The sequence below is a fragment of the Poeciliopsis prolifica genome, unplaced genomic scaffold, assembly GCF_027474105.1.
Source record: "Poeciliopsis prolifica strain line A6 unplaced genomic scaffold, Auburn_PproV2 SCAFFOLD018, whole genome shotgun sequence".
In the NCBI taxonomy this organism is placed as follows: domain Eukaryota; kingdom Metazoa; phylum Chordata; class Actinopteri; order Cyprinodontiformes; family Poeciliidae; genus Poeciliopsis; species Poeciliopsis prolifica.
The window spans coordinates 9,987,330-10,001,455 of NW_026562393.1; the positions used below are offsets into that span (position 1 = coordinate 9,987,330).

At 36.5% G+C, this 14,126-nt stretch overlaps 2 protein-coding genes across 4 annotated transcripts in view; both read left to right on the top strand.

Annotated features, from left to right (window-relative positions):
• The window catches only part of LOC129368233 (zinc finger protein 385B-like), a 64,322-nt gene extending 62,909 nt beyond the window's left edge, over positions 1 to 1,413 (top strand). For both annotated transcript variants that reach the window (XM_055043119.1, XM_055043120.1), the window contains one exon: positions 486 to 1,413. In XM_055043119.1, the coding sequence (XP_054899094.1) occupies positions 486 to 716 (231 nt within the window). In that variant the 3' untranslated portion in view covers positions 717 to 1,413. The remainder of the gene's footprint in view (positions 1 to 485) is intronic.
• A 2,305-nt stretch (positions 1,414 to 3,718) lies between these two features.
• Positions 3,719 to 13,065, top strand: LOC129368226 (dnaJ homolog subfamily C member 7-like). 2 transcript variants are annotated; one of them, XM_055043111.1, is made up of 14 exons: positions 3,719 to 3,828; positions 6,940 to 7,028; positions 7,186 to 7,310; positions 7,841 to 7,954; positions 8,071 to 8,145; positions 8,380 to 8,498; positions 8,615 to 8,768; positions 9,136 to 9,300; positions 9,403 to 9,494; positions 9,570 to 9,643; positions 9,715 to 9,861; positions 10,325 to 10,480; positions 11,679 to 11,753; positions 11,839 to 13,065. In XM_055043111.1, the coding sequence occupies exons 1-14, from the start codon at positions 3,758 to 3,760 to the stop codon at positions 11,874 to 11,876; spliced, it is 1,494 nt and encodes a 497-aa protein (XP_054899086.1). In that variant the 5' UTR covers positions 3,719 to 3,757; the 3' UTR covers positions 11,877 to 13,065. The 2 variants fall into 2 exon arrangements, with proteins under 2 accessions (XP_054899086.1, XP_054899087.1); XM_055043112.1 differs by having other exon boundaries at positions 10,325 to 10,477.
• Positions 13,066 to 14,126: the final 1,061 nt, after the last annotated feature.

Genomic DNA, 14,126 nt, shown 5'->3' on the forward strand with positions numbered 1-14,126 from the left:
AATATTGAAAAAAAAGACTTGTAATTGATTAAATGTGCTTCTTCAAGGCTCTGGTTACAGTAGGCAGTGGAGTTTTATTGCCAGATAGCATAAAATATATATATAATTATTCTTATACTTTTAAAGATATTGATCCAAATAATACTGTTGGTTTTTGGAGTTTGGAAAGTTTCACTGGCAGATCACTTCATTTTCTAGAAAACAATATGGAATATTAGTTTTTCCAACATGGAAAAATGTTGTGTTATCAGTGAAATAATACCTTTTCATCAATATTAAAGAATTATTGACTTAAAACCAGCGCCTATGTGCTGAAAAGTTGCTTGTAAACTTAGTTTTATTTCTAATGTAATAGAAACTAGACAGAAAAATGATTTTGTGTTTTTGCGGTGACAAGTACAACCTGGTGGCCCGCCAGGCTTATAAAACTCTGGAGATAATCCAGTCTTCTTTATAGTCAGTATTTCTCCTGTTTTTACTTTCAGACCAAACTGGCTCTGCACAAGCAGCTGTCCAAAGCCCTGCCGGCAGGGCTCCTGAGCGGCCCGTTCAACCCAGCTGCACTGTGCAGCATGACGTCCGGGCCCCTGGCGCTACGACTGCCACCGGGGCCCACAGCCATCATCCCCGGCCCCATCATAAACCCCTCACTCTTCAGGCCTGCGCCGGGACCGCTGAGGGCCACACATGCTCCTATAATCTTCTCTCCTTATTAGCGATTAGCACAAGCTGTTTGAACTGAGAGAGGAGTGGACAACTTCACCAAATCTGGACTTGTGGAAATGATTAGCCTGGTCTCCTTTTCCCAGCACAGTTCTGCCTAGGTGACCCAAAACACTGCAGATACAAACGGAGGAGCGGGATTCTCAACTGATGGAGGAGTCAGAGATCCTGGAAGGATCAGCTGTCGTTTCCTGGCGAGTGTGTGTTTGGTTCTCTCTGCAAGCCATAATGATCACTTAGTTTCATTACTGACAACAAACTAAGACATCAAAGACTTTAAATGCTTTCATTATAGAGACTTCTAATCGCACTCTGGAGAAAACACTCACAGCTTCAGTTTTCATAAGGGAATCAAAGCTTAGCCTTCCCATGTTTCATTATTGTCTTATAAGACATTATAAGAATATAAGCGACTTAAACATTTAAAACAGAAATCTGCAGTTTTGCACTGATGAAAATTTTGTATCTTTACAAAGTTGCATCTTTTTTATGCTCATTTAATGTACATTTGTTTTATTTTAGATTTAAAATATGTTTTTTTAGTCTGTATCAGTGTCTGTGGATGTTTGTGTGAAAACGGTGACAATCAGCAGCTTATATGAATGAATGAGCATCTACCTAATGGAAAAAATACACAAGATCTAATGTACAAAATGAGATGATTTTAAATAAAGTTATAGTTATTGTTTAGTACATTTATTAACGTTTACACTTTAGGTTATCCTATTTACAGCATTTTTATATAAAACATAGCATTTATGTGTCATTATGGATTCTTGAATATGTTGCTTACATTCATGAGCAGCATAGAGAGGCATATTTCTCTTTGACACTACACAAAATGGGAAAAACAAGAGCACATAGTTTATAATCTCTCCAATTTTGCCAATATTGAACTGCCATTTGATCCTTTGGAAAAACATGTTAATGTTTTTTAAACAGGTGAAATTTAAGGTAAAATATATGTTATGTAACAGCTTGATGCTGTTTGTGCACTATGAATGATCAGATTCTGTCTGAGCTGATTAGAAACATCTAAATTAGTTATTTATTTTGTGTTTAGAGGGTAAAAAACAATCTACTTTCCTTATAAATATAAATTACCCTGTGACTACTGAAACTCACTCGGCAATATTCTTTTTCTTTACATGCCACCTGATAAGATTAACCAGAAGTGTAACTGTTTATTTATTGCAATAATGTAAATCATTATGTGACTTGGAAAATGTTAATAATGTATTCCACATCAACTCATAAATATCTCTTGTTGTTTTGTAAGCAGTTGTCTTTTTTTATCCTATTTTGTATCACTATTATCTACACTTATCATCACTACAATAAGGGCAAAAACTATGCAATTTTGAATTCTCTATCTAATTAGTATAATTTTACACCCATTCATGACAGATTTTAAGCTAAATATGTTGTGTCTGCTTTAAAAAATGTTTGATTTGTAGTTTGAATTTGTTTACTGTGGGGCTTTTTAAAATCCATGATACTAAAACTGAGTAACTTTACAAATCAGCATAATTATGAAGCATTCAGTGAACGTGGTGCTCAACATTAGTCCTGTTTTCTGTATTTAGCCACCACAGAATTGAAGGTCACTTAAGAATAATGGCACTTTACGGCAACAGCGCCCTCTTGTGGTATTTGGTTTTAAAGTGGGATACAGGTTAAACAAACGAGGTGAAAATTATTCTGCTTCCTGCATTAATCTAACTGGATTGCAAAAAATATGTATAATTTGGAAGTTGTGTATGTTATTTTAACTGAATTAGGGTTATTTCGCACAGCTGAGTCCAAAATTACATCCACTTGGGTTTTTATTCTAACTTGATTTGGAGAAATCCGATGTTCTGACTAAATTAATGACATTATCAGTTTGTTCCCGTTAATGCTTCTGCTTCTCATCTAAAAAGGCTTTAGGGGGAAAAAAATAGTTTTCTCACAGAATGTTTTAGTTAAAAGTTACAAAGAAAGAATCTACAAAAATGGAACAAGGTAAATGTGGCACAACTTTTTTTCCTCTTTTTTTATTCCAGCTTTCAGTCGTACCTCTACAGAAAACCAAAATTCTTGGTTTTAATCACTAGCAGGAGTTTTTGTTTAAAGATTTCTGTAAATTGAGAAATAAACACTAATGAGGGTAAGTATATTTAAATTGAACATTGTCTCCGTTTCTTTTCTGTGTTGATGGAGTCTCCCCTCCTGCTTGTCACACATTTTGTCTCCGTGAGCATTCACCATTCTAATAAAATGAACAACTTTTATGTATTACTACATTCTTCTTTATCACGTTTTGTCTGATGTTGCTGCCCCATCAGGCAATCTCTTCTGCCACCATCGTCTACTCTGCAAGGTCTAGATTATTCTGCAAAGAGGGATTCTTTAAAAAAAATATAAAATAAACTACATACAACCTATAGATTATTGTACAACAGCAGTTTGTCTTCGATCAGAGGTTTGGTCATAACCGCTGTAATACTGACTGCTACTGCTACCCACAGCTTTCAGCATCTACAATAACTCTTTGAAGAATAATATGAGGTACAACATTTACTTTCCCTTTGGGATCAATAAAGTACTTTTTAAATTAACTGATGGCAGGAGAGATTACGCTCTCCACAACAGACTTAAAGAACTGGAGTTGTGCAAATTATAAACATTTTCTCTGGTACCTATGAGGATTTTTTTTTGATAATATGCTTTAAAATTTTAAAACAATACATTAAAAGTACAACTGCAAAATTGTTGAGTGCTCCAAAAAAATAAACTGACACTAAATGTTCTTATAACTGCTGATTATTATACTTTTACTGAAAGACATAGCATATTTCACGTTTAAATGACATTTACAAAGTAGCAAACTAACCTAGATTTTCAAACACGTGTCCATTCGACCTGCTACGGCCAGTTATATAAGACCAGCTGAACCAGTGGCCTAGTTTTCATTGACCCATAAAAGAAAACCAAAAGCGGAAGTGACGTCACCTCGCCGCAGTCCTCTCTTGCTTCGCATTTTCCAGAAAAGATGGCAGCTGTTGATATCGACATGCCGGTAGAAACAGAGCCCGTGATCCGCGCCCAGGGTGACCTGGAACGGTGAGTGTGTGATTTCCAGTTGTCATTCGTCGTGTTTAGACCACAGTGGGCGGATAAGCGGAGGAAGTTAAACCTTGACGGGGACGGAAAGCTGAGGAACACCGCTGCGGTCGCTGTCGATGCGAGCTATCCGCGCTAGCTCATGCGCTAGCTGCCTATAGCTTTGTTTCGCATCGGTTCTATATTTTATCGGAGGCGATTGAATTAGCTGTTTCTTTTAGACGTCTCTGGTACAAAAGTGTTTAATTTCCTGTTAAACCCGTTTTTTTTAAAACCCAATAAAATTCCACATAATCAGATTCTCATTGGGTGGACAAACGGATTTACTACGAAATGAAAAATTTTGTGCTATTTCTGTGGCAACCACGAGCTAAAACCGGCATAAAGACTAATTTATTAAAATATTCTTTATCGTAAAGAGACCCGTAACGACATTGATGTTCTGTTACCCTGTTTCTTTCTTGTTTTATCTTTTATGACTGTTTTTATACACTTTAACGCTTTTTGTAAGACTTTTATAACATTTACTGTTTGAAAACAAACCCAAAGAGATGATTTTCCTTCTGCAGTTCAGTGATTTGATGTTTGATTTGACAACATTGAGTTATGCAGGCAACACCTCAAAGAGCAACATTATCAGAGGAAATCAGCACACTGATCTGATTTTAAAAAACAAGCAAGCTGCCATGATCAAAGTCAGTCTGGGACACTAACTTTTAGCAACATTTCAAAAATTAAAATAACTTTTTTACTTTTATTGTCATTGATTTAAAAACAAAAAGAGCCACCAACATAGTTCTAAGCTAACTTATTTCATTAACATTTCAAAATATCATTTACCTATAAACTAAATCTGATCAGAAAAATAATTCATGCTTAATTGCAATTCTGCTAATTTATTGATTTAGCCTTTTTCAAACTAATCCATCCTGCTAAACGTCTGCTGAAATTGTTGCCACACACCAGAATTTTAGATGAATAATCTGTCGGCTTTTAAAGTCATGGAAATTTTAAACTTTTCTAACTTCCTGTAGCTGCTAGCTTTGCTGCAGTGCTTGTCCAGTTTTTATATAACGGGAAAAGAAGTTGAATAACTACAATTACTTTTAGCGCGTGAACAAAATTTTATATCAGTGGAAGTAAAAACAGATTTGCTGTCGTAGTCAGAAGCTAACTAGTTGGGTATTGTAAAACAAATCAAGATACTTAGTTATTTTATTAGCGTAGAACGCAGGGGGGAAAGAAAACGACAAAAAAGGATGTGAGCAAATTTAGCACCTACTGTTTATAAACTATATATTAGTTGAAAATACTGCCTGCTTCATTGTTAATAATAAAGCCACATTCAGCAGGAAATATACTGAGAACAGAAGAATGGTTGCTACAATAGTTAGGTCTGTCACAGTAATCAATAAATCAATTAATTGCATGATAAATCAAAACAAACTCAATAATTTCCATTGGCATGTTTTATCATTTATCTCTTTTTTTCTCTTTCTCAACAACTGAATGATAAAAGTTGTCAGTTTGGCGCTTTGCTCTCAACTTATCATCCTGCAAAATTAGTTATTGTGACAGGCCTAGTGATAATAATTTCCCCAAATTGTTGCCAAATGATACAATACAATCTCATAGCTCTAAAAGCAATAATTTATGCAAGATTTTCTTTAATTAGCTTGTAGCTGTGCTTTTAGAAAGGGCACCAAAAATGGATTTCTATGTTACTCCCAACAACTTTTTTTTGGCATCTTAGCTTTAAAACAAAAGAGTTGTAATGCCCACTGACAGCAGGGCTCATGTAAGCTGACAGAGCTTAATGGTGGATGATGACCTATTTCATGATCAGGCTCTCCAAGAAGATTTTACAAAACGAGGATAAGCAGCTTTAATGAAAACCTAATTTTTTACCAGATACTTAAAATGACTTCCAAACATTGCCAACCTTAATCTTGATGAGACCTGCTTACATACAGTCAGGTAAGAATATTGCTTACTGGTTCTTTCTTCTGGGTGAATTGTGACAACAAGAGAGGTCAATTTTGACACGAAAAGCAAGAAAGCAGCTGATTCGTGTTTGAGTTTCATTCCAACACCTGGTCCTTCGACCAGAGCCGCAGTAGGTGTGTTTCAAAGCTATGTTTAGTCCAGGACTGTGTGTACTGTCCTCTCCTCTGATGTCCTAGTTTCAGGTATAAAGACGAGCAGAATCCTTTAAAATACTTAAACTCTCCCACATTTGTAGGATAAATTCAAATAATCTAAGACAGGGGTGTTGAACATATCAAAAATCTGAATGTTCTTAAAGGACCGATGTGTCAGAATGTATTTATAAAATCAATTAAAGTGTTAAAATATTAATAAATAGCTGGTCCACCAGGATTTTGTGACTGTTTTTGTCATCAAAATATTTTGGGATGCCAAACAGTGCTTCCCTCAGTGTATTATAAGCCTGGTGGGCAACAAGCTTTACTGGTGAACCCACCAGACTAGGTCTATTGGGTTTTTTGTTGTTTTTTTTTGTGTGTTTTGTTTTGTTTTTTTAAGTGTTTGCATTTTGTAAGACTTACAAAATAAGATATAAGATATTTGGTGTCCAGGTATTAAGCTCCCAATGTTTCAATAACTCGTAATTATCAAATGATATTTTCAAATTTTCTGAAAAACATTTTTTTACAGGCCGTTGGATGAACCCTGACATCCAACCACCGGGCTTAGCAAGTTTTGTGGGAGAAACCCTGCTAAGTTAAAAATATTTGTAAATAATTTTTATGTATTTTACGCTAACGTATGATGTTAAATGTGATTTTTAATCACTTACTGCATTGATCACGGACTATAACTTGATATCAAGTAAGGCTGAGGCAGCAGTCAGTTAAACCCGACGTTTTTGACAGTTAAATCAGAAAAAATCTCTGTTGACTTGGTGTGAATTTTGAGGATTTGTGAGAAACTGGTGGGACTTATTGTTGCAATTTGTAGAGTCGAGGGCCACATAAACATATGCGGTGGGCCAGATTTGGCCCTCTGGCATTGAGTTTGACACATGTGATCTAAGCCTGGTTTACATATTCCTTCCTATTTGACTTTGGTTTCTGTTTCTTTGCTCCCTAGTGAAGCTGAAGGCTTCAAAGAGCAAGGGAATGCATACTACAGCAAGAAAGATTACTCTGAAGCCTTCAACTATTACACAAAGGCCATCGGTGAGATCGCAGCTGGGATTAATATTATTTTTTTAAGCCGCCTGATTGCTTCCTCTGTTGAGAAATAATCTGTTTTTGTTATTCTCCTCAACCAGGTCTTATTTTTTTGTAAGTGCATCTTTCTCTAACTTGTTTTGTTGCTATAAATTCATTTCAGATGCATGTCCCAGGAATGCCAGTTACTATGGCAACAGGGCGGCCACCCTCATGATGCTCAGTCGCTTTCGAGAAGCCCTCGAAGACTCCCAGCAGGCCGTGCGTCTGGACGACTGCTTCATGAAGGTATTAATGTTGTTCTTTAGTTTGGTGCAGCCTCTCTTAGTCTCCCCCCACAGATGAATTTTGCTGCCTTTTAAAATGTGAATTTTTCAACCCACATTTTAATTATTGAATATATTTTTCATCTAAAAGCATGTGGTTGATGAATAGCGTTTAGAAAAAACAAAAACTAACCTTTAACAGGATTCACGATTCATATTTGGCCCAAAATGAAAATGAATTTGACGCCACCGATTTAGAGGAACAATTGGAAACATCAAGCTGGAACTTTTTGTTTCAAAAACTAAACATAGATCAGTTTACATACAACATTACACATAAGAAAAGTTAACACTTCTTTTACAAATATTGTGACATTGTAGTCACGTTATTATTGCTAGCAGTGTTTATTTACCAAATGGAAATGTGACATTGTTGATGCCAATTTCCATCTCCATTTTTTCCATCTGCTGTGTGAATTTTGTAATTAGCAGAGAATGAGTTGGATGAGTTTTACACATTTCTTCTGAGGCTGTGCTCCGTTTTCATCGTAGGGTCATCTGCGCGAGGGCAAGTGCCACATGACTCTGGGAAACGGCATGGCGGCCAGCCGCTGCTTCCAGAAGGTTCTGGAGCTGGACCCGAACAACAAAGAGGCCAAGCAGGAGGTGGGAACTTTAACAAAACCAGTCATTAAAATGTGTTTTCATTTATTAAGAGGTTTTTGAATCTTGGTTGTTTTTATTTTATAAAAATGATCCTAAATATTCTCTGTTGTTTTTAGAAAAAGAATGCAGCGGTTCTGCTGGAGTACGAGAAAATGGCTGATTTCAGCTTCGAAAAACGGGATTTCAGAAAGGTGATTTTATTTTACTTTCTCCATCAAATCCAAAAGCAGATCTTGCATAAGCTGGAAAGGGATTTAAGGATGAGATCAAAGATGCATCCATTAAAAACTTTGTAAAAAATCCTTTGGAAGTTTTTGTTTTTTAGTCATAATTTAGCTTTTACTCTCGCCATCGTCTCTTATCACAGACGCTACTTTAATATCTGTCATTTTTTACCTGTTTATTAATTTAATAAATTGATCCAGGTGGTGTACTGTATGGATCGGGCCTTGGCTCTGGCGCCTGCCTGCCATCGCTTTAAAATCCACAAGGCTGAGTGTCTCGCTCTGCTGGGACGATACCCTGAAGCTCAGTCTGTGGCGAGGTAAGAACTCAGAGTCATGCTGTTTTATTGTTATATAATAAACGCTTAATAGTGATTAGATATTGTTCTGTAGATGAAAGCAGCTGGACTTCCAGTGTGAATCTTCCTTTCTGCAGTGACATTCTGAGGATGGACTCGACCAACGCGGACGCGCTCTACGTCCGGGGCCTGTGCCTGTACTACGAGGACTGCATCGATAAAGCCGTGCAGTTCTTCGTCCAGGCTCTGCGAATGGCTCCCGATCACGAAAAAGCCCGGCTAGCCTGCAGGGTAACATTTTCCCTTTGTGTGTTTTCATGTGATATTTTGTTGCAGTTCTTCCTGCTGCAGCTCAGATGCATCTGTAAACACTTAGTTTAACTTGAAGTAGTTAGAAAATACATGTCTCTTTCCAAAAGAGCTGACAAAAATGGATATTTAGAGTAAAAGTAAAAATTAAAATGAATCTCCCTGAAATTGAATTTGATTAAAATGTTCTGGTTAAGCATTAAGAAAAAATATTCGTTTTTCCAGACTTTGTTCCCTTTTCTAATGTCTAATTTTTAAGCTGTCTCTCATTCTGCTTGGGAAAATGAGGGGGAACTCTCATCTCTAAAAGTCAGGTGTGTGCTTTTGTTTTTTTTTCTCACTAAACCAGAATGCCAAAGCTCTAAAAGCCAAGAAAGAAGAGGGCAACCAGGCATTTAAGATCTACAACTATGAATCTGCTTATGTTCTGTACACTGAAGCGCTGGCGATAGACCCCAACAACATCAAGACCAACGCTAAACTCTACTGCAACAGAGCCACGGCAGGAGCAAAGGTACCAGGCTGTAAAACTGAACCGCTGTGTCATAAGGACGTATCTGTAACTATTAATACTGGCTGAATGAGTTCAGTCGCTAACCGATTAATCCCCCAACAGCTGAAGAAACTTAACCAAGCCATAGAAGACTGTACCAGTGCAATCAGACTCGACGACACGTACATCAAGGCCTACTTGAGGAGAGCGCAGTGGTACGACACACAGGTTGTGCTCTGCTGTTCAGCATGTTGCAGTTTCTCACTGACTCTGACCTCTGACCCCCGTAGCTACATGGACACGGAGCAGTACGAAGAGGCTGTACGCGACTACGAAAAAGTTTACCAGACTGAAAAAACCTCAGGTGCGCCGTGCTGCATTACTTTGGGACGTTTTTGCGCTCGAATCCTAAAACTCGGCCTGCTGTTGTTTCAGATCACAAACATCTGCTGAAGACGGCACAGATGGAGCTGAAAAAGAGCAAAAGAAAAGATTACTACAAGGTGCTTGGGGTCGGGAAGAACGCCACAGAGGACGAGATCAAGAAGGCGTACCGCAAGAGGGCCCTCATGCACCACCCAGGTATCTGGAAAGCACCTTCAAAATAAAAAAAAATATACATGATTTTCAATTCTTTAAAATAAAATCTGAAGTGTGCGTTTATATTGAACCACCCCAGGCTACAGTTTGTAACCTCGCCTGATTATGCTATTTGCTAGCTAGTTCGCTAGGAAACCTCTGAGGCCTTCACAGAGCATCTGGATTTATTCTGGGATTAAATTACACACAGATGAGATTAGGTTACCATTTAGTTTGATTCTGAAGGGTTTTTATTTCAGGTCATTGTGGTTAAGAGGGATAGTTGCTATTGCACGTCATATTTTCAGATTTTTACTCTACCTGTGCATCATCTTCCTTCCACTTCCCACTGAAATACACCAAAATTTAAGGTTTTACTTTAACAAAATTAAAATCAAAGGAACTGAATTCTATCCTAGGTATATTTTTACTTCTTGGGTAAAATAATAAATGTATTTTCTTACAGACCGCCACAGTGGAGCAGCTCCAGAGGTGCAGAAAGAAGAGGAGAAGAAGTTCAAGGAAGTGGGAGAGGCGTTCACCGTCCTCTCCGATCCCAAGAAGAAGATGCGCTACGACAACGGACACGACCTGGAGGATGATGGCTGCTTTGAAGGCGGTGGTGAATGGTTTTATATTTTAGTTAGTTTTTATCTAACATATATAAATACTTCTGCAAATATTTATATATGTTAGATGGTCTGGTGAAATGTGTCAAACTCAAGGCCCGTGGGCAAAATCCGGCCCGCTGTAGCTCTTTATGTGGCGCTCTAGATTCTCGACTAAACACTAATTGAGCTTAAATATTGTTATCAGTCAAATTTATGCTGTTTTTATCTGCTTACTGGCAAATTCTATCAATCAGTTGCTCCAGTTTCTTGAGAATTAGCATGGAAATTCACAAAAAATCAACAAATCCCTGAAATTTTTTGTGGTAATAATTGAAAGTTTGTGGCAGATTTTTCTCAAAACTTGTGAAAACCTTTCTTACCTGTTCTGAATAGCTGCCTCAGCCTTTTAAAAATAAAAAGTCACATTTTCCATCATAAATGAGCGCAAATATTTCCAAATTTATACAACAAATACTTTGATTTTAACTGTGAAAAATCACAAAAAGAATCAAAATCCTGGAGGAACTGAAAAGATGCCTAATAATATTATGATTTTAACATTTTTTGACAGTTTGAACAGGTTTTATCAATACATCCGGCACAACCGGCCCTTTAAGAGCATTCATGATCTTGATTTGGCCCAAAACAGAAATGAGTTTGAACTTGAACATTCAGAAATCTGTGAAGTGGAATAATCCAGAAATAGTCCGAATGTCACAGATTTTGAAATAATTCAGATTAAAGTTGCTGATGAAGCAGCATAGCAGTTCATGATTTGTGAACTGTTTAGTTATATAATATAACCCAATATATATATATTGGGTTATAATATATTTGCAGTATAACCAAGCTGCTGTAGAGCATTTTTAATGTAAACATTTTGAATTTTGATATCCAAAATGTTAGAAAAACTAACCAAGAATCTAGAAATTTGGGATGGTGATGAATTTTGAAGTTGCAAATTTACTAGAAATTGGACGATTCTACTAGCAGCAAATTTGAGGTAGTGTTAGTTCCTAACTTAGTCCTACCTGTAGAGGGCGCCACAAATCCAGAGTTTCCTGTTATACTTTACTGTTTATTGAAACAAAATGAGTTTAAACACAAACCAGAGTGAAGCTGATCTTGTCTGTGTGAATTGATTTAATTTTGTTCAGTTAAAGAATCAACTCATCTTGTTTTTTTATTCTTTTGCTTTTTTTTCCCCAGATTTTGATGCAAACAACATCTTCAGGGCTTTCTTCGGTGGTCACGGTGGAGGATTCAGTTTCGATTCCAGCCCCGGTATTAATTTTTAGATTTTGTATTTTTTTTGTCAGATTTGGATAATCGTAAATCTGCCTGATTATAAACCATTTTTCCTCCACAGACTCAGGACCAGGAAATTTCTTTTTCCAGTTCGGTTAATGTGAAGCAGCCCGAGTGAAAGCAAACCTCTGCAGTGTATATAAACGTGGACCCTGTCACCTTGTGATACTCAAACTCCTGAGTGTGTTGAAGTATCTGCCCACTGATCTTTTAATTAATGTTTTTATTATTATTATTGCACCCAATCCTCAAATCACTCCTTACACTGATGCTGACAAACGCCAGAAAGAATAATTCATAGGTTTTGGTTATAAATTAACAACTAAGGCACTTGAATCGTTTGAGGTTTTTGTACTAGCCGGTGTTAGCATGTCACAGTTCTCAATGTTGACCTTATATTACACATAATTGAGATTTTAAAACCGACTCAGGCTTCAGAAAGCTGGTCTGGGATGAGAATAGACTATATTTAACAAGTGTAAAGTTTTTCCGAGGACCTGCCGACGTTCGGAGCGTCTCTCTTAAACGTCAACGCCTGGGAGCCGACACTATTCCTGGGTCTTAAATGGATTTTTATTTTCCGTTTGCCAAAACCCCATGTTCTCCTTTCATTTTGTTCCTTCTCCATATTCCATTGAATATTTGACTCAGAATGTAATTCAACGTGTCCGTATAATTTCTTTGTCCCTCAGTTTGTTTGTATTTATTGTACTGTGTATTATTACCTGAATGCAGCAGAATGCCTGAGGACCTCATCTTCAATTGTTTTTTTTGTTTTGCTTTTAAGAAAGAAACAAACCTCTTCCATCTCGTCTTTGTCACTCTGACACTGCCATATTTTTTTTATTTTTGGGACAAGCCAAAATAAAAGATCATTTCCCTTTTTCTTTTTAGCCTAAACCAGTACCATCCACCCAGTTGCATTTAAGTGGTGCCTTATTGGGATTAGTTGAAGCTCACAGACCTAAACCTGCAACAAGAAGTTGATTTTGTTGAAGCGTCTTTCTGTGTCTGGGAAAAACTAAACATTTTCAGAAGTTAATTTTGCACATAAAGTCTTTACCCCGTTAAATGTGAGGCTGTAGGTTTGGTTCCAGCTTCTGATCCGTCAAGTCATTACGGTGTGAACTCGTCATGCACGTTTGTTCAGTGCAGTCCTTCCCCTTCTTGTTCCACCTGTTTGGACGGGTATTAATTTTCGGTTCAAGGCTCTCTCCATCATTTGGTAAAAATGTTTTTTTGTTCTTCTTTCATTTTTTTTTAAATAAAGGCTTGTCTTTTGCTGTAACTGTGGACTTTCCCCCCTCCCTGATTTCTCTGGTAGTGATGTTTTTAACACATTTCATGTGCTTGTGTTTAAATTTTTACAACTCTCTAAATTATGTTCCGAAACCAACTAAATATTTTTATTAGATTCATTATCACTGTGAGGAAAAAACATTTCATATTAATGTTCCACATTTCGTCTCAGAAATGAGACAATTTAATGTCACTATGTCAGCTTTTTTTGTTTTTTTTAGTAGATTGAGGTCCAACACTGTTAATTTACTTTCTTCTTCACCAAAAGCCAACACTGAAGTATTTTGGTGTACCAAGACTGATGAACAACCCCTTGGTTTGACACTGTAGATTGAGAAATCTCCACATACTACAACGACTGAGCCAACATGAGGCTTTGTGGGCTGGTTGTCTGGCTTTCTGCACCTTTTGTTTTCATCGGTTCATAAAATATTGCTGTGTTTGGCACAAATACATCACATTTAATGAGCAATTAAAAGCAACTGCTATTAAGCTCAGCCAGTAAAACTGGATATGATTTTAATGTGGTTATTAATTCACATATTTAATTTTAAAAATAAAGATGAAAATAAATACCATACATATCAAATCAGCTGTGAAGCTGATGCTGATATTTTAAAAAATGATTAACATTTGCCAATAACTATATCAGCCATAGTTATTTAGTAGTAGTAGTATTGTAGCATTATTGTTAAGAAGCAAAGAGAAAGTGAAAGGAGACTTTAGTAAGAATGATACAAATCATATTTTTAAAATAAGTTCCAGTATCAAATAAATAAAAAACTATTACAAATGTAAACCGCTTTGAAAATGTACAGTATATTTTCAGATTTTTGCTTTAAAGACAGAACATTTTAAAGATATAAAACAAAATTAGAAACAATCAAAACTGATGTGCATTTTTAAAACGTTAAGTTTATGGTTGTATTGCATATCTTAAGCAAAGAAAGTTTACCAAAAGGTGTTGATTTGAATAAATTTTGTGTCTAATAATAAAACACAAAAAGTAGGTCACCCATTTCGTTGGATTTATTTGTATATTTTTAACCG

Bases quoted from the DNA above. Each gene is read 5' to 3' on its own strand.
- LOC129368226 (XM_055043111.1), top strand. From the start codon at position 3,758: ATGGCAGCTGTTGATATCGACATGCCGGTAGAAACAGAGCCCGTGATC. The intron at 9,495-9,569 runs GTACGACACACA...TGACCCCCGTAG, and splicing joins TACTTGAGGAGAGCGCAGTG to CTACATGGACACGGAGCAGT. The intron at 10,481-11,678 runs GTGAATGGTTTT...TTTTTTCCCCAG, and splicing joins TGGCTGCTTTGAAGGCGGTG to ATTTTGATGCAAACAACATC.